At 37.4% G+C, this 23,090-nt stretch overlaps 1 protein-coding gene across 1 annotated transcript in view; it reads right to left on the minus strand.

Annotated features, from left to right (window-relative positions):
• LOC126475242 (biorientation of chromosomes in cell division protein 1-like 1) overlaps nucleotides 1-23,090 on the minus strand; it is a 90,679-nt gene that overhangs the window by 1,983 nt on the left and 65,606 nt on the right. Inside the window, exon 4 of the mRNA XM_050102932.1 lies at nucleotides 11-4,621. Within this exon, the coding sequence (XP_049958889.1) occupies nucleotides 11-4,621 (4,611 nt within the window). The remainder of the gene's footprint in view (nucleotides 1-10; nucleotides 4,622-23,090) is intronic.

A 23,090-nucleotide genomic window follows, 5' to 3' on the forward strand; every position in this document is an offset into this window, starting at 1 on the left:
TGAAACTAACCTCTGTTGTCCACTATTTTTTTGTTCTGTTCTCCAGATGATGCTGATACATCACTCTCGGGACTCAGTGGCATGACAAAATCAGGTGTAGATGTCCGACTGTTACTGTTGTCCACTACTACACCTTTTCCAGGAGCAGGTCTGCCAAGTCCAGGTCGTCTACTGCGACCTAACAAGTTGCGTCTTGGTTCTGACGCAGGTTTAGGCAGGTTTTCTGTTATGCCAATAACTTTTTCTGGTGAAATCTGTTTCTGCATACCACTCTCTAGCATCAAGTCTCTCAGAGAATGGAAAATTAAATCAGCAGATAGTGGTACTTTCTCATCATCTGAACTGCTTTTGTCAATGTTGTTGTCTACATTAGACTTTTCATCTCCAACATATTCATCCTCATCAGAGTCTGCAATTACATAACGATTATCTGGACCGTTGCTGGGAGTGCAGTTCACAGCATGTGAGTTATCAGGCTCAGAATTGAGATGTGGAGTCTCACGTACTTCAGGTGCTGAAACTCGTTCGAGAGCACTTTCTGATGGTGCAGATGGTATTTTATCAACACATGCTTCTGCCTTTTGTTCCGTATTTATTTGCTTGTATATGTTCCCAGTAGATTTTGTTTTACCACTACCACCACCATTTCTTTTAAAATGCCTTTTGTGAGAATGTACTGCATTATTGTCACTACTATCTATATCTGTGGTAGCCATAGGAACCCACTCCAGAACATAGCCTTTGGGTAGTTTCTTGCTTGTTGCACTAGCATCAAACTTGGCATGATTAAGTTCAGAGGAACTCTGGCTGTTATCTACAATGTTCTTGTTTGTTTCATAATAAGCTGTGCCTGAACTGTCAATTGCTGTTCTTGATTTTTTAGGAATTCCACCTGGTACATCCTTTCCAGTATTTGTTTTAGATTTAGACAATGTAGGAATGTCATTTGTTTCACCAGTGATGTCTTCAGATCTCAATGTTTTAGCAGCACTATTTGCTTCTGTTACAGAAACAGTAAGGTCACTATCAAACCCAAAATGCTGACGCACATATTTGTCAACTATTTCCTTAACAACTTTACACTTCAAATGTGAAAGTGAGTGAGAGGTTGATGTTTCTTCATTATCACTGTCACTACAATCTGTGAAACAAATAGGATTTGAATAAAGGTTTTCTTCATAAGTTCTTATATAAGCTGCAAGATTTTCTGTCTGTTGTGCTGACGCTTGTTCAAAATGTGTGAGATCACCATCTACATCACTGTTATCATGGTCATCACTGTCTTCACTAGGAGAATCTTCTTCTTCAGGCTTGAAAACACTACTTGGAACTGTCTCATTGTCTGTATGCATATGAGTATTTTGCTTCACATTCTGCAGTACGGTTTCTTTTGCTGGCAGTGGTATACCTTCCTGAGACACCAATTTATCTTCATCATTTGTCAATGCATCTTCACACTCTGAAACCTGGAAACCCACTGGATCAGAGGACTGCAATTCTCCTTCTTTAACACCAGCTGTGCCTAAGATTTCAGTATCATTCTGCTGTTTCCCCCTCCGATCCTTTATTTCACTGTGCTTACCATTGTGATATCTGTTTCGATTTTCTATCTTGGCCATTGATTTTCGTAGCTGCATTATTTTCTTGATCTCAAAAATGTTTGCAGCAATTTTTGGTTTTTTTAACTTCAGTACCAATTTTCCAGAGTCATTGCTACATGAATACTCATCTAACTCCTCTTCGCTCTCAGAATGCTGATGGAGAGGTCGTTTTTTTAATGGAAGTAAGGAAGATGGAGATGACTCTGGTGATTTTGAAGGGGAGTCATCTTCATTGCACTCTTCAGATTTTGCATTTGTATCTTGTGATTCAGTGACACCACCTTCTGTTTTTCCAGTGCCACTATGCCTACTGCTTTTCTTCTCTTGTTTTTGTGAAGACTGAGATTCTGTACTCTTTCCCTGGGACTTATCACATGAAGTACCATTGCTGTCTCTATCAGTCGACCTACGGTCTTCTGAATTTTTGTCTCTGTGAACAAAATGATCATCCGGTGCACTTTTGCTCTTGTTTTCCTTCTTTTTCTCTTTATCTTTATTTTCATTTTTTTGTGATTTGTTTTCGCCTTTCTTATCAGATTTTCTGCTGCTACTGCTACTACTGCTTTCCCTGCTCTTATCATGACCTTTCCTATCTTTTTCATTCTTTTCATGAATTCTTTGTTTGTCTTTATGTGATTTTTCTGCACTTTCGCCAGACTCAGTTTTAGATTGATCTCTCATCTTTTCTTTTTGGTCTTCTTTGTTAGTTATTTCTTTTTCTGGTTTGTCATCATTAGATTTTCTAGGCTTCCCATCAGAGACATGCTTAGTTTTATCACTTTTATATTTATCTTTACTTCGTTTGCTATCTGATTTATGTTTTTCTTTCTGTTCTGCGTCCTGATGAGTCAGTTTTGAGGATGAGTTTTCATTTCTTGCCTTCTCCTTTTCACTCTTGGATTTTTCATCTATTTTAGTTTTGTATTTGTCGCTTTTTTCTTCCTGCTTCCCTTTATCTTTCTCTGATGTTTTGCTAGACTTATCCTCTCTAGACTTCTCTCTCCTTGAGCTATCTTTACCTGCTTCCTTTCGATCTTTATACGTGTTTCTGTCATTTTTCTCATCATGGCGAGAGTGATCCCTTATCTTTTCTTTCTCTGATTTAGAGTCATGTCTTGAACGTTCTCTGTCACTTCTTTCCTCATGTTTGTGTTTATCTTTATTTATTTCTTTGTCATCTCTTTTACTCCGTTCTTTTCTCTCATTTTGCTTGTTTCTTTCTCTGCTGTCATCACGCTTGGAGTGATCCTTAGTTCCTTCTTTTGACTTTCTGTCATCATGTTTCATATGTTCCTTGCTACTATCTTTTGGAAGTTTGTCATGTCGGCTTCGATCTTTGGTAATTTCCTTTTCAGATCTTGAACGTTCTTTGGTCCCATCCTTTGTGTGTCTGTCACTCTGAGAATTATCTTTGCAGTGTTCTTTCTTTCCCTGTTCTCTATGTGGTTCTTTAATATTTTCTTTTCTTGAAGAAACTTCTTCAAGACTGCTACTTCTATCGTGTGACATATCTGTTTCACTTTTAGTCTCAGCTTCACATTTAAGTTGTTTTGTATTGTGTCCTTCTTTAATAAACTGTTTATTATCTTTTGTTTCATCCCCGGGTGGGATACCCATGGAGGTAATACTTTTAGCTTCCCCTTCATGTTCTTTGAATTTTCCAATTAGTAGCTGAGAGTCATTTGTGTTAAATGATTCTTGGATACTATCATAATGATGGATACCTTGAAGGGACTGGCTGTCTTTTGTGTCAGTGTCTGTCTCAAATTGTGTGTCACTTTTGATGTCAATGTGGTCCATTTTACTGTACCCATCAAGTGAATTATCTTTTAGCAAAAATGTTTCTGTATCTTCATTCTTAAAGTTAACACTTGTACTGTTTGCAGGAACTATGTTTTTTTGTTTGATATCAGATAGTGTTGGAGTGATAGGATTTCCTTCACTACAATATATTTCATTAACATTATCTTCGCCAAAATTATCAGTATGTTTTTCCACCATACTGCTCTGTTCAGAAACCTCAAGAGAGTCATAATTACTATTCAGATTATCATCCCAACTGTAATCATTTCCAGATTTATTTGTAAGATTATCCTGATTTTCAATTTTATTGTCTTTAAAAATAGAAGAAAAAATTGCCATTTTAGATTTAGGTTTTGCAGCTGAGACCTCTGCTTCACTTACATTGCATGATTCCATTCCTGCATAAAGCTGTGATTGGGAGTCATTTTCATCAATACTGTTTTTTGGTGTCTCTTCTGTCTGAATGCTAGCTGAATCAGCAAAATCAAATTCACACTTTTGTAATTTATTAACAATGCTTTCTGTGTTGCTTTGTGAGTGTTTGTTCCTGAGCACTTCTTCATTTATCTGCACATCTTTACTTTTATCCTGATGTTCTTCTGTCACATGAGGTGAATGGCTAAAAACATGTTGTTGTGAAAACGAAGCAATTCCTTCAAATTTTTGTTTCAAAGAATCTTCTGAAATTTGGGAAAAAGCCCCCTCTTTGTTGTCATTAGCAAGTATTTTCGAAGACTCCTTCTGCTCATCTGAAAACTCCATAGATAATCTGCTGTTAGATGATACTTTGGACAGTTGGCTATCCTGGCTTACTACATCTGACACTGGACATTTTGGAACAGACACGTCTTTTTTACTGTCAGAAAATGAAATGTCGGAAATCTGACTGTCTTCGCTACTGAGACCTGATATATCAGACAAATTGCTGTCATTTGAATCATGGTTTGAATGTATTCTTTCTATTGGTTCAAATGGTGGAGATGATTCTTCTTCTTCAGTAACTTTACTCTTATCTAGTCCATCATCATTATTATCCAATTCTTCATCTTCTTCTTCTTCATCATCATTATCATTATCAACATCATCGTCATCATCTTTGAAGGTATCACTTTCTGGAGAAATGGGATCCAGATCTTTTGGAAGCATCTCACTAAGAACCTGAAGGGGCTCAGGTTTCTTTTCAGGAGGCTGCTGTATTGGTGGAGGGCACATGGTAACTGCAACAAGAATTTTTAGTAATATATCTCAGGAGCAAAACTGTATTGCATCAAATACAAAATAATATTGTGTGCGTTAGTCATTGCGAGAAAATGTTACAAACAGCAGAAAACATTTTCTAAAATTACTTTCATGGAACGAATGTTACCTCATATCTACAAGTTGTATTAACATACACTCATAGAACATAGGAAGAAAGCAACATTAGATACTGTTTATTAAACTTTTGCTATTTTTTATTTTCCCCTGCTATTGACTATTTGATCAAAATTATACTTTCAGGGAAACAATGCTGTTTATGCAATTTGCAGCTTCCAAAAATTTATCTCTATATGAAATAAAATAATTAATCTTGGGTATAGAAGTATAAAACATGTCACAGTGGTATACAAGTACTAACATGTGCAAAAAAGCTAAGTAAATAGCTGATTTTATCTAGAAAAATCACAAATAAACACTGGCAATGATAGACATGACACATGTAATGGATTTTCTGAACTTCCACCTGCAGCACAAATCTTAAGACCTTTCTTTTTTAGCAGATATATCTGAATAAACTTCAGGCTTATTTTCTCTTAAGCACTGTGCGTTTAGGAATTACTTCCTTTCTGATGTAATAACATATACTTGACTAAATAACCATCTCCATCTTATTTTCTATGCCTGAATTTCACTCAGATTTATTAAGTCTCAGGTATAACTATTAAAAACACTGTGATTGTGTGTCATTCTGACACACTTCCTATTCTATACAAAGCCTCACTACCTATCTTAAAATTTCTTTCTAAACTACTTAATATATTAGATTCAATAATTCGTGTAGTACTCATGTTTTGACAGCTGCATTCACCATCATTGTAACTGCTGATGAAAAAGAAGCACTAAACACTATTTCATTTACTCTACATCTACCTCCTCTCCCTCACTCTCTCCGCTCCTTAAATGTTTGTTCACCCGAAACATCTATATCTAAGTCTGTCAGTTCATCATGAGACTTGTTAGAGCAGATGTGCCTGACACTGTACTCAGTAAAAGCTTCTTTCTGTTCTTGTGTGTGTGTGTGTGTGTGTGTGTGTTTTGTTTAGCATATCAGTTAGTAAATGAAATTGCAACCATGTACTTTATACCACCAATTGTTAAATTCAGTTGTTTTAGTAGCAATATTGAGTTGGAGAGGAATTTAGCAGCCAGTAAAGGCAACAGGTGATTTTTGCCTTTTTGTATTATTTTATATTTCAAAACTGTACCCAACAAAGCATCTACTGCAGTAACCAGTATTGATACAGAACCAGGATCCCATCATATGAAAGATACACTTCGCTGTATCCATGTAGGAGATTTGCTAGTTCCATTTACCGTTTGTCAAGTCTTTCGAAATGTGCTTCTCTTTGTTTCCTTTTTCTTATAAGTGGACAATGAAGAAATGTAATGAGGTTATATAAACTGAAGGGTCTCTGTGTCACAGTATTTCCATTATTACACAACCTCTGTCCAGGAAGTTTGGTGAATGGTGTCATACAGCTCACGTGTGCCACTGCCAAACCCTGTACTGGACAGGTTAAGACATTTCTGAAAATGTTCGCAATGGCACTGTGCATGTGTTTTTGTGTAAGCAGCACAATGTACAGTGAAGGTGAAGTGCAAGCAGTTGAAATGGAAAATGGATTAGCGAACAAATATGCTGTACTGTCTGAGACTTGGAAAATTAGCAAACAAGGAAAATTAGACAACAGTTTACAAAGGACATGCTATCACCTTCAAGTATGTTTATGAGTGGTTTAAATGCTTCCAAGAAGAGTGAGACACCCTGGAAGGCGCCCCCTGAACTGGCTGGCATGCAACTTCCCACACACTCTGAAAAACATACAGAAAGCGAAAGAACTTTTGTTCCAGGATAGTCATGTGACAGTATGAATGATAGTATGGGAAGAGGGAATCAGTCATGAGACAGCTCACTTCATAGCCACCAGGATTTGGTTAAATGCAAGCTTTCTGTTACCTCATTCCCCACTTTGACACTGGAACAAACACCACTTTGACTTAATGCCTCTGGAGACCTCATCAGCCTGGCAGATTGAGACCCAAACCACCGTCACAAGCAACACCTTGAAGGCAAGTGTCATAGTAAGTCCTGACAGGTCCTGGGTCACCAAAAAACAAGAAGGAGCAGAGTCATTGAAAAACCAGAAGGTGCATAGTGAGAGGTTCTGCTCAAGGTGTTCTTCGGGTCTGAGGGTCCCACTCATAAAGAATTCCTCTCTGAGGGCACCATGATAAATACCATTTCCTATTTGGAAATACTGAACTGTCTGCTGTAACAGATGAAGTGGGTACACCCCCGTATGCCAAAGAAGGCAACTGGATGGACATTGCTCCACGGAATTGTCTGGCCACACACTGCCTTTCCAGAACAGCAGTTCCTGGGGGAGTTGTGTCACCTAATCAGCCACCCTACTCCACAGACTTGTCTCCCTTGGACTTTTTGGAGATCTGATGTAATGTTACAACTCAAGTGCAACATAATGTTACAACCCAACTGAATGCTATTCCTAAAGATGACTGTGTCAGGAGTTTCCACTATGTGTACAGCTGTTCCCAGAAATCCATTACCATCAACGTGAACTTTGAAGGACCAACTGCTGTTTCAGGTAAGCCAAAAATCCATTTGCAATTGAAACACATTCATCAAACTATCCTGGACAGATGTTGAATTTTGCTTTCCTTTACTTGGAGGCTAATATTTACAAAATTCTTGATAATGAACCACAGCATTATACAGTGATGTGTAGTGTAAAAGCCTCCCAGCACGATGTTAACCAAGAAGTGGAATAATACATGACAGTACGCTACATAGGAGCTCTACAGATCCAACTATGATTACATTTTCAGAACTAGCCCATAAAACGGTAACATTCGTACCTATATAAAACAGTAATTCTACAAAGAATAACTAGTTACTTACCTGGAAAACCATTAAGAATATTTACCAGCCTCTTACTAAGACTGGCAGGTTCATATCTACTACACATCTTTTTGAACACAAATCACTTAGCAAGTGAGGAAAATGTGCTATCTGGAGGGAATGTTTAAGTGAAGTCTACATTCAGATGTAAAAGAAACTTTCTTTGTGAAAGAGCTTTAAGATGAGTTATTCATGCAATGTTGACAAATTTAAGGACAAAATTATGCCAGAAATTATTTAACATTAACTTTGGAAGGTAACCTAATAAGTTTTTTTTTCTGGAAATATGTACAGGTGTCCACATTTATTTATCTATTAACTGTGGGATATGACACAAGAATGAGAAATAATATTTAAAGAGTTAAGGATACCAGATACAGAAAATGACAAACAAACCTTTATTATGAGAAAAACAGAACTATGATTGTTAAATATAGGCAGCAAATGGCAACTTCATGGCTTCAACTTTTGAAGTTGTATTTTAACTTATCCTGCAGCTAAACGAATGTCTTGACACTGCTAGGAAGAATTGTACAGTTTCAAACAAACAAAAATTACAATCAAGAAAAAGTACACATATGGTTTCACAGAAACAAGTATTACAATTATGCAGTGACTGATGTGAAAACAGAATAACAACAAAGAAATGTTTACTTATACAAAAATATTGTTCCTTCATGAGTAGAAGACAAAGAACTATCTGATTACTTACATTTTCGATTAAGCAATGGACAAGTCTACAGAATCATCATGTCATGTGTTCACTTACAAATGGGTGCACACATTTAACAGAACAAACAGCTATTCTGCAGTGTTTCATGTGTAGCAAAACATTCATTAATTGTCATATTTAATGGACTTATTAATTTATATTAAAACTATTTATGTAAAGAATTGATACAACTAGAGAGATATGGATAGTAGTTCTAATTTTCTGGTGAGATGTGAATGAATGTAATTTCATATTGCTTAAAATAAGAAATGAAAAGAAGAGACTTAGATACAGAAGATATAAATAGTATTCATTATTCAGAGTTTCTCACCTTGAACCTAAATATGATCTCATACTGAAGCTAAACAATATTCTCCTGATGTTAAAAATTCCAGGTACTCTTGCATTTATAGAGCGCATAGAGGGCACCACCATCCATCATGTGATGTTGACGGTATGCCTATCTTTGGAAGGCGTCATCATTCTCGATTAAGAGTAATCGATTGTCATTCTGCTGGGGGAACGTCGAGATCCATATTTTGTCCAACTTTAAAACTTCCTCTTTTCTATTAAAATTATGGTGTTTGTGAATCTCTATTGCTTCTCTATACGTGCGCACATGATAATGGGATGTTCGTGCTAAAACGCTTGTTTCATTAAATTTAATTTCATGGTTCCCATCTCGAAAAACACGCTCAGCTACAGCCGATTTTTCGATGTGTCCTAAGCGACAGTTTCTTTTATGTTCGGCTAAGCTGGTGTTTACACTTCTTTTCGCTGCTCCAATATATACTTGTCCACAACTGCAAAGAATTTTGTGCACCCCAGGTGTTGCTAGGGGGTGTCGGGCATCTTTTGCATTTCTTAAATATTCCTTAATCTTCTTGGTGGGTCTGAAGATGGTTTCAATCCCATACTTGGCCAGAACTTTCCCAATATGGTCTGTGACTTTATTAATGAATGGTCGGAAAACTTTTCCAGTAGGTGACCGTTGTTGCTCTGGACTTCTGGATTCTTTTCTTCTTTGATGGAGGGCTCGATCAATTTCCTTGCTGGTATATACGTTTTTCATTAAGGCTGACCGTAAGTGATTAAGTTCATCTTGCAAGTAAGCTGGCTCTGTCCACCAAGGTTTTCATGACACCTCTTCTTTGCGTAGGATGATGGTTTGATTCCTTGTTGAGGTATCGATCCGTGTTATTGTTCTTTCTATATACGTTGTGGCCCAGCGTATATAGAAACCATCTTCAGACCCACCAAGAAGATTAAGGAATATTTAAGAACTGCAAAAGATGCCTGACACCCCCTAGCAACACCTGGGGTATACAAAATTCCATGCAGTTGTGGACAAGTATATTTTGGAACAACGAAAAGAAGTGTAAACACCCGCTTAGCCGAACATAAAAGAAAATGTCGCTTAGGACACATCGAAAAATCAGCCGTAGCTGAGCATGTTTTTCGAGATGGGAACCACGAAATTAAATTTAATGAGACAAGCATTTTAGCACGAACATCCCATTATCATGCACGCATGTATAGAGAAGCAATAGAGATTCACAAACACCATAGTAATTTTAATAGAAAAGAGGAAGTTTTAAAGCTGGACAAAATATGGATGTCGACGTTGCGCCAGCAGAATGACAATCAATTACTCTTAATCGAGAATGATGACGCCTTCCAAAGATAGACTTACCGTCGACATCACGTGATGGATGGTGGTGCCCTCTATAAATGCGAGAGTACTGGAGCCTCAGTGGCAGTAGCCGGACGACCTGAGAAGATGTCTCCCGCAGATGGAGACAAAATGTTAGGTGGAAATTTTATGCATTGACCACACCTCTCAGCCCGGAATTTTTAACTGAAGACAACACCGGCTGTGAAAGCCTACACGGTATGATTAATATTCTCCGGTATACATGTGGACTCCAAATTAACACAAAGTGCTGAAGTTTCATTTTAAAGCATCTCAACTGATTGAAGGTCTATTTGTTGAGAAAGCTGTTGTGTGTGTGTGTGTGTGTGTGTGTGTGTGTGTGTGTGAGACACTCTAACTCTCAAGACAGATTCACCCAAAAGCTAGCAATAATCTCAGCCTTAATACACTCTTTGTGGGACTTCCACAACTGTTGTTAAAATTTTTCTTAATAAATAAATCTGCTCCAGTTGTACTTGGCTAATACTTTATTTGGATAAAATCGTACACACGATCTGGGTTTCAGTATGTAAATCTCATCTTAAGACACGTGATAGCGCTCGAGAAAGTTGCACCAGTCATGTAAAAACAATCCAGCAAATTTTGTCAAGTAGCATGTGAGATCCTGCACGAGTGACGCATGAAGTTTCTCTGAGTCAACCAATACTGCACAGATTACATGGGGCCATGTAGGTGCCCAGCCTGCCACATATCGTGGGAGCCTAGCAAGATCAGTAAAAAGACTGCTGCACGAATCGAAATGAGACTCTTGTGTACACATATACGCCAGTTCGGTGGTGCCCGCTCTCTGGCAAATATGTGTACACAGGAATCTCATTTCGGTTTGCACAACAGTCTGTTTACCGATCTTGTTGGGCTTCCACAATACGTGGTAGGCTGGGCACTTATGTGGTCTCCTTCACCCGGTGTGGTACTGGTTGACTCAGAGAACCTTTTCATGCATCACTTGAAAGCTACTTGATAAATTTGCTGGACTTTTTACATGATTGGTACGACTTTCTTTTCATGCATCACTTGAAAGCTACTTGATAAATTTGCTGGACTTTTTACATGATTGGTACGACTTTCTTGTAAGCAATCAAGTGCCTGAAGATGAGATCATATTGAAACCTGGCTCATAAGTACGATTTTATCCAAATAAAGGATTGGTCAAGAAGAACTGGAGTGGATTTATTCATCATGAAAAATTCTCAGTCATATTTATGTGCCTACTGATGATTCAATGCCTCAAATATTCTGCTTATTGTAACCATTACTCCTTTCATTATTTATATTCTGTATTATTGTATTCGTTATTATTTTTCTTTTTGTTGCAAAAAATTGGTATCTGATATTACACGAGTGTCATAAATATTTCAGTATTGGGAATGAGTATGTAAGAAAGTATTTGCGTTCAGATTAACTAATGTTTTAGGAAAAACAGAATATGGCCCAATTACTTTTGTCACAAATTATGCAACATGCACCAAATTTTCTTTCATATGAAAGAATTCCAAGTATCTTCTCACACAGTAATTTACTTGGTAACAACAGAAGACTCAAAGGGTTGCAGTCAATTATTGTAACAGTGGACAGGCAGGCCACAGTGCAGAGAATTACTCACACATTCAATGCAGGATGATAACAGGTGAGCGGTCCTTGCTATGGGGTACAGAAGCTCCCACACCACGAGTATACATCTGATCGCTGCTTGTCAAAGGAGACATACATTATTGTGATCATATTGCTACACTGCTTTGGATGCTTGAAGCACTGGAAGATTTGAAGCACTGGAAGATTTCAGTTGCTCTGTGATATGAGATGAGCATACGTCAAAAAAACACACAAAGCAATACATTCTGTTATCAAAAGAGCACCATTCAGGCAGATGGTAGAGGTATTCAAACTGGGGAAATGTTTACACAGGAGGAAACAGGTTATCTGACTTGTATGACATCATCATTCACTGATGAGTGACACAGGAGCCTACTATGTGATTATGTTCATCCGTTTGTTCACTTTTAGCACACTGCAGGCCACCTGTACATTATCAAGGCAACACTCCAAAATGGTTTAAGGAATGCTCCAAAAACACTAAGAGTGCTTGATGGGCCACTAGAGCACATGATCTCAATTTTACTGAGCATACTTTGAATACCATTGAGTGAGATGTGTGAATTTTGGACCCCACTTGAATCCTCCCCTGTTGAGTTGCCAGCAGCAATTGAGTGGTCATGAATTGGGATGGCTCCCCAATACCATGGCACATAAGTGTCTTATTCAGCTGCTCATGAATGTCCAATAAATACAGAAAAAATAGTTACTTGATTAGCAAATGAAGATAATGTGCCTGTTGAGTTAATGTCTCATTTGAGCTCTGCTACACCAACAGAGAACTCTTTTACAACTATACTTTCAAAAAAAGGAGGTCCATTAGAAACGCAATTACATTAAATGAATGTCGTAATTACTTTCGCGGTTATCTACAACCAACCTAATGTTTGTACACATGTAGCAAATGGCAAGGTAGAATTGTTAATTAGTACAACTTGTGAGTGTGCTGCTATAAACATTACTGTTCACTTTTCCAGTCAATGTTATGAACAGTGAATGCATTTTATGATGCCTGATTTGTTATCTATCAACGCCTGATATAAAATAATTGTACACTGTAGTTTATTTTTAAGTGACTTAGTAGATTCTCATTCTCATTGAAATACTTTCGCCTTTCCAATTCTTCTAGTTGGGTATTATTATTTGTCCTTCTCTTATTTTTTCTTTCTTGCACCCTCCCCTTTAAAAAATCCTCACCACACACTATAAATAAATAAAAACAACAAAAAAAGTGTGAAACTTTAATTACTCAATTATCAATTATGACACATTGCACAGCCTTTATTATGATGCATTTCAGAGTCGTCGTTTGAATATCAGGTCACAGATTTCACTTTTAGCTCAGCAAAATCCCAGAAAATCAACTGTGTAAAAATTCCTGTAGTAATTTGGATCTGTGTTTGCATTCCTTGAGAGCTCTGCATTTGAGATTTGTACACTCACACTGTTTACAAACAGTAACAAGGGAATTACACTTTGGAGAAAGGCATCTCTGGTGAACTATCATTACAATGTAACAATAAAAATAATCAATTTTTGACAATATAATGCAACTGGATAGATAAAAAAATCTACACGCCAAGGGGTGGCAGCAGAACATACACATAAAAGAACGCTATACTTATGCAAGCTTTTGGAGTCACTCACTCTTTTTTCTGGCAGAAGGGTTGAGAGGGAAAGAAGAGAAGTGAAGGAAAAGAACTGGAGAGGTTTAATAAATGGGGTGGATTTCAGAAAAGCCACCCAGAACCACAGGTCAGGGGAGACTTACCAGATGGAATGAGAAGGAAAGACTGATTGTTGGGGACTGCACGGTGCAAAACTTGAAAACCAGAGAGTGTATTGTATGTAATTGAGGTGGGAGAGGGATGGCAAAAATTAGACAGGTCAGAAAATGAAAGATGTAGGAAGCTAAACGGAATGGAAAGGAGTAGTTACTGTGAAGAAATGCTGAGATGGAAGAAATTAGCATAAATTAAGGCGAGGTGGGTGGTGAGAATCAAGGACATGTTGTAGCCCTAGTTCCTACTTGTAAAGTTCTGATAAACTGGTATTTGAGGGAAGAATCCAGATGGTGTGTGTGGTGAAATGGGCACCAAGGTCACGACTGTCATGTTGTAGAGAACACTCTGCAACAGGATATTGTGTGTTGCCAGTGTACATCCCCCTTTGCCTATGCCCATTCATCCTAACTGATAACTTGATGGTAGTCATGCCAATGTAAAAGGCCGAACAGTGTTTACATAACTAACAGCTGGTATATGACGTGCTGTTCCACAGGTGGCTCTCTCTTTTATAGTATATGTTTTGCCAGTTACAGGGCTGGTATAGGTGGTGGTAGGAGGGTGCGTACGGCAAGTCTTGCACAGTGGGGACAGTCACAGGGGTAGGAGCCACAAGGTAGGGAGATGCGTGCAGAAGGAGCATAGGGTCTGACAAGGATATTGTGGAGATTGGGAAGGTGATAAGAAGTGTTTCTAGGTGTGGTGGGTAAAATCTCAGACATGATTTTAGGAGGTCACAGAGTTGTCAGAGTAGCTGATTAATTACATTCAAGACCTGGGTAATACTGAGTGACATTGGTGTGTTCCAAAGTTGTTTTCCAGCAGGATCAGCAGTACCAGGACTGGATGTGATGGCCCGGGATCCATAAACCTTCAGCCCCTGCTTTGGTTTAGATACATTGATGACATCGTTGCCATTTGGACTCATGGAGAGACTGACCTTTAAAATTCCTGGAATCTTTAAATACCTTCTCCCAATTAAATTTCACATGGTCCTATTCCGAATACCATGCCACTTTCCTTCATGTTCATCTTGTCCTCACCGAAGGCCAGCTACACACTTTTGTCCACATGAAACCCACTAACAAACAACAGTACTTACACTTTGATGGTTTCCATTCTTTCCATGTCAAACGTTCCCTCCCATACGGCATTGGCATTCAAGGCAACCACATTTATTCAGATGCAGACACTTTACTGTGATACACCACCATCCTTTGCTGGATGTAATTATCCCACCAGCCTAGTTCAGTGGCAGATTTGCCAGGCCATCACATCCAATCCTGCTACTGCTGAGCCCTCTGAAAAACAATTTTGGAGCAGACCACTTTCCACTCAGTATAACTCTGGTCTTGAATGTATTAATCAGCTACTTTGACACAACCATGTCCTCCTAAAATCATGCCCTGAAATGAGATCCGTTCTGTCTAAGATTTTGCCGCCACACCTAGAATAAACATTTATGATGTTGCTGAGCAACAATCATAGATTATTTTTCAAAGGAACACACTGTCACTTGATTGTTTTATTGGTTAAGTACAACCTAGGCTTTGGCCTTTTATGCCATTTTCAAGTATTTGATTTTATGTCTTTAACGTATGTTGCAGGACACGTAACATGTTGTCAGGCTCAAAGTTGGCCATGAATGAAGAAAAATATTGGCTCCCCATGAAATGCTAGATGTAAACCACCATCTTGTAACAGATGAGTAAATAATCATGGAAGCACATAACATTTAGTAAAAACAGGCTTATGTTGGTAAATAAAAGATGAGCATGTATCCTTAAAACATAATAATGGTGAAATCAAAGAGTATGATTAATAGAACAATTAATTATTTGATTGTTCTACTACTCATACTCTTTTAATTTACTAAATATGATATGCTCCCACAATTATTTGCTGATCTGTTGCAAGATAGCGATTTTACATCTGGCATTTCGTGGGGAACCAATGTTTTCCTTAATTTATGGCCAACTTTGAACTTGACAACTTGTTTTGTGTCCTGCAACATATGTTAAAGACATAATACTACCAAAGGGAGAGCTGCCTGTGAAACGACACATCATATACCTTCTGTTATGTAAACACTGTTTGGCCTTTTACATTGGCATGACTACCACCAAGTTATCAGTTAGGATGAATGGGCATAGGCAATAGGTGTACATTGGCAACACACAATATCCTGTTGCAGAGCATGCTTTACAACATGCCTGTTTCACCACATGCACCATCTGGGTTCTTCCCAAATATCAGTTTCTCAGAAGTCTGCAGTTGGGAACTAGTGCTGCAACATGTCCTTGATTCTTGCCATCCACCTGGCCTTAATTTACGTTAATTTCTCCAACTCAGCATTTCTCTTTAGTAACTATTCCCTTTTTCACTCCGTTTAAGTTTTCTACATCTTTCACTTTCGGATCTGTCTATGTTTCACCATTCCCCTTCCACCTCTGTTACATACAATGCACTTAGCTGTTCCCTTTAATTAACTCATGCATGATGTTTTTGCAGAATCTCTATGTTGTATACTACCCTGTCTTCCACCTTTAGGCTCTCAGTTTTCAAATCTCATCCAGTGCAGTTTCCACCAATCCATCTTTCCTTCTCATCCCATCTGGTAAGTCTCCCCTGATCTGAAGTTCTGGGTGACTTTTCCAAAATTTACACCTTTTCCTACACATCTTCCATCCTTTTCCTTCACCCCTCTTCCTTCCCCTTCGAACCCTCTGCTGGGAGGAGGAGCCACTGGCTTCAAAAGCTAGCATAAGTATAACCTTCTTTTATGTGTGTGTTCTCTTGCCTCCAGTTGGTGAGTAGAGTTTTTTATCCATCCAATTACATTATATCATTACAATGGGTTTCATACAATTTGTAACTGTAGAACTGCATACACAAGAAATATTTAAAAAAAGTTCCACTTTGTGTTTTAGTTCCAGGACTTTTTTCACACATGTATAAGACTCATGTGTACCAGAAGCTCCAAACATATGCAGTAGAAATTTCCTGAATCTCACAAAAACATGTAAGTTATATGACATTCAAAGCAGGATATGGCATTTAATTCATTAGAATTACTGAACAAAGAAAAATGCACTGAGAAGACAGAAAATTATTGGTCAAAATTCGTTATAATTGCTTGCCAATGATACACATTGCATGCGAGATCACTATGCTTCATTTACACCACGGGTGTTGCATAACCAAGTTGTGAACATGGCTTCCATGATTGTTGTTTGCCTTATTGTGAAACTGAAGTTCATAGGTGTCAACACTGTACACCAATGATATGTGCCTAACAGACGAAGGCCAAAGAGAATTGGATGAGCTGCACACCCAACAGTGGACCACAAGATGTGATATTTGACAGAATGCCACCTCATTTGTGTACACAGCAATGAAAGACAAAAATTTTCTGGCACTGTAGTGGAACACTGTTCAGGTGTACTGCTGTCTTCTGCTACAGTTTTCTAGTCCTTTTTATACGAGTTTCACATCAGCTTTGACTGCAATGATGACAAAATATATGTGGAATACTATCAACTCTCTGACAGCATCGCTGAGCACCATAAAGGCTAAACGTGTGATATTGCAGGATATCATGCACAATACTACCTGAAAAAAATTGTACATAAACAATAGTACTCACAAGGGGACCTTACAGAATAATTCTCTTTGATTTTCCTTGAATGTCAGTACCCAGACATCTACGGCAGATGGCTCAATTCTCAAACAAACTTGAAAAAAATCACATCTGAAGATTTTGGAGCACTGTTAAGTACAAAACATCTTGACGAATTTAACAGAGCTGAATGGAGAGCATAGAAGCCTTATAATCATGAGTTGTTGATTTAACTATCAGTAGCAGTAATTTTTTTCTTTACTTTTACTTGAATTCTATATTTATATTCACATGGAAATGTTAATTAATAAATAAATAATTAATTATAATTATTTAATATAAGTAACATCTTTTTACTTTTAGTTCCTAGCTGCATAAAAAGACAAGTATTCACAATAAATTAAAATTTGATAAAAGATGAAAAAAAAACATGACAGTATTCTTGGTATACACAGTTTTTCTGTTTGACAATAAGGCATCTCATGTTTCTGTATCAAATGTTAATTTATTTTCATGCAATGACAAATTGTACAAAATTATTTTTATTAAAAATTATGTATCAGTTTTAATTAACATTTCCTCTTTGACAATTAAAAAATGAACCGTAAACTTCAAAATTATTACTCTGCTATGCTACCGACTGGGCTAATGATGGCTCTTATAAATGCTCAAAATGTTTTGTACGTAACAGTGTTAATTCTTCAAATCTACATTGGTGATTTTTTCAAGTTTGTTTGTGAACTGCATCATACTGCTTTAGAAAATTTGTTTCAGTGCACTGATCTTCGGCTCATGTAAGTATGAACAAAATCAAAGAGGTCTTGTTGTCCATATATTAACGCAGTTCTACAGTTGTATTTCAGCACAAGATGCAAAGAATGTTTACGATTTATAACTACACAGAAAATAGTCTGGTCTGCCCATTTATGAAACACTGCTCCTACTGGACATGCCCAATTATCATAAGTTATCAACTCTTTTTTGACATTCATCTAGTAGTGTGCAGTTTCTTACTACAGTGTGTTGTGGTGGAGACACTGAATGTATATTGACTGCACTCAAAAGACATTTAAACCTTGGACATTTGCTTATTACTTGTGTCACTACCACTGAAATATTCACTAACACTAGAGTACAACATTAACCGAATTCACTGGTCAGCAGTTAAATAACTTTAGTTTACGTGAAATGTACTTGATTTTCTTTTCCTGTTGGCGTTATTTTAGGTAAATGAGACAGGTAGTCATATACTCTGATACCTATGTCTCTGAGAAAGGTCCAGACAACTTATTTTGTTTACTAGATCACTGGAAAGTTTGTTTCTATTGACAGGTTCAATATTACGTAGCTTTGTTTTTTTGGTATTACTTTCTGAGAACTAAATGGCAAAAACTGATGGATTGTGTGGCTTGTTTATTTTTCCTAATGTTTCCTTCAATTTCTACTGCCTAGAGGAATGAGTGCTGCTAAGGGAAGCAATCTATTTAATATCTACACTACATTACCGATTATCTTGTCATGCAAATACCCGCTGTTCTTGGAGGATTTCTTACTATATGTAAGGAATGTATTTTCTGTGTCCCAATAGCAAAGATGTGGGGTGTGTAAGATGGAAGCTCTGGTAGGGCTGTAGCAATGAGGAGTAATGCACAGAGAGTAAGCTCCACCACTCCTGCGCATAGTATCCACAAGATAAATTGGACTTGTGCCTTGTGTTTCATACTGAGCACTGATGACGGCATTAGTTGTTCTGAAGGCATTTTCCTGGCCTTAATGAGAATGATAAAAGGAAAATGCAGAAAACCTTAATTATATTGGCTGAATGAGGATTTAATTTCACTCCTCCAACACAAGTCCAGTGTCTTAACCACTGAATGAGCATACAAGGTGCATGTTTTGAGAGAATGCATAGCATGAAATAACGATAAAAATAGAGAGGTAAAGCAATTGCTTTAAAGAGACTGTTTACTACACTCAATAACAGTAGTTTTGTCCCTCAGGTGTACCTGCCACAGAGTAATCCTTGCACCTAGTTGTTGCAACACCGACATACTTAAAATGAGCTAACTTGCCATTCATTAGAAAACAATGTTGGCAGAATGTATGTGTCATTCCAGAAGACAATCACATAATGTGTTTTAAACTACTTAGGTAAAAATCTGTGCTAGTACCTTATTGTGTCTATAGAACGGCACAATATAGGAGTAAGCCTAATAGTGAATATGGTATGTGGCTGAGCTACTGTGTGAAGCTTGGTGGACATAGTACTGTAGCCAAGACAGACACAAAGCCACTTTACACACCAGTACAAGATTATAAGCCTACTAGGTCTTCAGGTGATGAAGAGACTGAAAGAATGTATGGTGAAATAAAAGACATTATTCAATTTATTGAGACAGAAGACAATTTAAATTGTGATGGGGGATAGGAATTCAACAGAAAATAAAGGAAGAGAAAGGAAAACTACCAGGGGAAAGGGACTGTGAGAAAGATTGAAAGAGGAAGCCACTTGGCAGAATTTTGCTCAGAGCAAAATTCAATCATGGAAAACATTTGGCTTAAGAATCATGAAAGGAGGTTTTATGTGTGGAGAAGACCTGGAGATGACAGAAGATCTCAGATAGCTGACGTAATGGTAAGACAAAGATGTCAAACTCACATTTTAAATTGCAAAATATTTTTAGAAGCAGATGCAGACACTGACCATAACTTATTGGTTATCAACTGCAGATTAAAAATGAAGAAATTGCAAAAAGGTATGAAACTAAGGAGCTGGGATCCATAAACTGAAAGAACTAATGATTGTGGAGAGTTTCAAAGGAAGCATTAGGCAATGAAGTGACTCAAACACAGAAAAGAAATACAACAGAAGGTGATAGGTAGCTTTGAGACATGAAATAGTGAGGACTGCGGAGGATCAAATAGGCAAAATGACAAGTCCCAGTAGAAATCCTTGGGTAAAAAATTATTAAATCTAACTTACGAAAAGAGTCAACATAAAAATGTTGCAAATGAAAAAAAGTAAAAGAAAATACAGATGTCTAAAACTGAGAGAGTGTAAAATGGTGAAGCAGGAAAGACTATGGGAAAAATAGATGCTGCCTACAGAAAAATTAGAGAGATCTTTGGTGAAAAGAGAAGCCCTTGCATGAATTTCAAAAGTGCAGGTGGCAGTACTAAGAAAAGAAGGGAAGGCTGAAAGGTGGAAGGAATAAACAGAATGGATGTACAAAGGAAATAAACTTGAAAACATTATTATGGAGGGGAAGAGGAAGTAGATGGAGATAAGACGGAGGATGAAACATTGTGAGAAGAATTTGACAGAGCACTGGAGTAGAAAACATTCCCTAAGAATTATGAAGATCTTCAGGTGAACAAATGATTACAAAAGTACTCCACCTTGCAGGCAAGATATATTATACAGGACAAAATACTCTCAAACTTTAAAATGAATGTTATTATCCCTACTCCAGTCAACAGAGAGTATTTCCGCACCATCAGTTTAATAGGACATGTCTGCGAAATACTTGATATATATTATATAAAAAAGAATGAAAAGATTGGGCGAAGACGACTTTTGGTGAGGATCAGATTGTCCTCCAGAGAAATGTAGGAACTTACAAGGCACTACTGACCATACGGCTTCTCAGAAGATAAACTACAGAAAGACAAACCTATATTTGTGGCATTTGTAGATTTAGAGATGGTTTTTAAAGGAAGTATGGGAGGCAAAAGTAGACAGGGAGACCAAGGCTTGTCTACAGTAAGCATGTTCAAATAGATGTAGACCGCCTTGTTTATGCAGAGATGAAGAGGATTGCACAGTATGGACTGGTGTGGAGAGCTGCATACTGAAGTCCACAACAATGATATCAACAACTTAGAAAAAACACGAATTTATTTCCTTTGTAAATTAGTTTAAAAACTAGTAAACGTCTGTGCTACAAAGTATAAATAAAGGTAAACTGAAGCAGTCTTTTTGCACACATCCTCTCACTATCAATACAACCAAGATAGAACTTGATCAAAAGGTTCAATAACAGAAAATAAAGTATATTTGTAAAATGTTTGATTACTATAACAAGCCCACTGGGAATAGATTAATGAAGAAACCTGTTTCATAATAACCGACATACTTGCATAAGTTTTACATTAATAATATTAACATTTATAAATCATCAAAAGATGCCAGTAACAGAAAAAGGCAATTATATATTACAAATGTCATGCCTGGTATGCATATGCAAAAGATTTTACCTCTGCCACAGACCATATGGTAGCTTTCGGAATACATGTACATTTTGCACGGTCATGAAGAGAGTGATTCACAATGTAAATACTGCCTTCCCATCATATAATATCTAACAGGAACTTCGTAGAAAAATGGGATATTTAATTTATCTCCCCCCACCAACCACCACCTCGTGTGTCTTTCCTCAGTATGTTTCAGTTGTCTGCAATCACACTTCAGTGATATTACAATAGGCCATTCTTAGTAAATGCAATACATCGCTTTGAAAATTTCGAAATGTCATGTGTAAAAATACAAAATTAATGGAAGCCATATATCTGCAATGATTATGCAATGAATCATTAAGGTCAAAAAATTAAAACTGAAGAAATGATCAGCAGAAGATTATTTAAGAAATTATATAAGAAATCATCAAAATGGTAAGAAGCTTCAGCATTTGCAATGAATACCTGAACTGAAGAAACTATCAGTTTAATTAAGTCACGGCTGCAAAATACTGACGCGAATTCTTTATAGATGAATGGAAAAACTAGTAGAAGCCGACCTTGGGGAAGATCAGTTTGGATTCCGTAGAAATATTGGAACATGTGAGGCAATACTGACCCTACGACTTATCTTAGAAGAAAGATTAAGGAAAGGCAACCTACATTTCTAGCATTTGTAGACTTAGAGAAAGTTTTTGACAATGTTGACTGGAATACTCTCTTTCAAATTCTGAAGGTCGCAGGGGTAAAATACAGGGAGCGAAAGGCTATTTACAATTTGTACAGGAACCAGATGGCAGTTATAAGAGTCGAGGGACATGAAAGGGAAGCAGTGGTTGGGAAGGGAGTAAGACAGGGTTGTAGCCTCTCCCTGATGTTATTCAATCTGTATATTGAGCAAGCAGTAAAGGAAACAAAAGAAAAATTCGAAGTAGGTATTAAAATCCATGGAGAAGAAATAAAAACTTTGAGGTTCGCCGATGACATTGTAATTCTGTCAGAGACAGCAAAGGACTTGGAAGAGCAGTTGAACGGAATGGAAAGCGTCTTGAAAGGAGGATATAAGATGAACATCAACAAAAGCAAAACGAGGATAATGGAATGTAGTCGAATTAAGTCGGGTGATGCTGAGAGAAATAGATTAGGAAATGAGACACTTGAAGTAGTAAAGGAGTTTTGCTATTTGGGGAGCAAAATAACTGATGATGGTTGAAGTAGAGAGGATATAAAATGTAGACTGGCAATGGCAAGGAAGACGTTTCTGAAAGTATTTGTATGGAGTGTAGCCATGTATGGAAGTGAAACATGGACGATAAATAGTTTAGACAAGAAGAGAATAGAAGCTTTCAAAATGTGGTGCTACAGAAGAATGCTGAAGATTAGATGGGTAGATCACATAACTAATGAGGAGGTATCGAATAGGATTGGGGAGAAGAGAAGTTTGTGACACAACTTGACTAGAAAAAGGGATCGGTTGGTAGGACATGTTCTGAGGCATCTAACGATCACCAATTTAGTATTGGAGGGCAGCGTGGAGGGTAAAAATCATAGAGGGAGACCAAGAGATGAATACACTAAGCAGATTCAGAAGGATGTAGTTTGGAGTAGGTACTGGGAGATGAAGAATCTTGCACAGGATAGAGTAGATGGAGAGCTGCATCAAACCAGTCTCAGGACTGAAGACCACAACAACAACAACAACAACCTCAACTGAAGACTGCAGCCAAAAAAGCACATTGCAACGCAAAAGAACATGTGTGTGATCAAAATTGTTAGATCAAAATAGTGAGATAATTACCGAGATGTAGCACCATAAAACAGTTCATAATATAAAATTTTTCTGTCTCA

The sequence above is a fragment of the Schistocerca serialis genome, chromosome 4 (genome assembly GCF_023864345.2).
Source record: "Schistocerca serialis cubense isolate TAMUIC-IGC-003099 chromosome 4, iqSchSeri2.2, whole genome shotgun sequence".
Taxonomy (NCBI): domain Eukaryota; kingdom Metazoa; phylum Arthropoda; class Insecta; order Orthoptera; family Acrididae; genus Schistocerca; species Schistocerca serialis.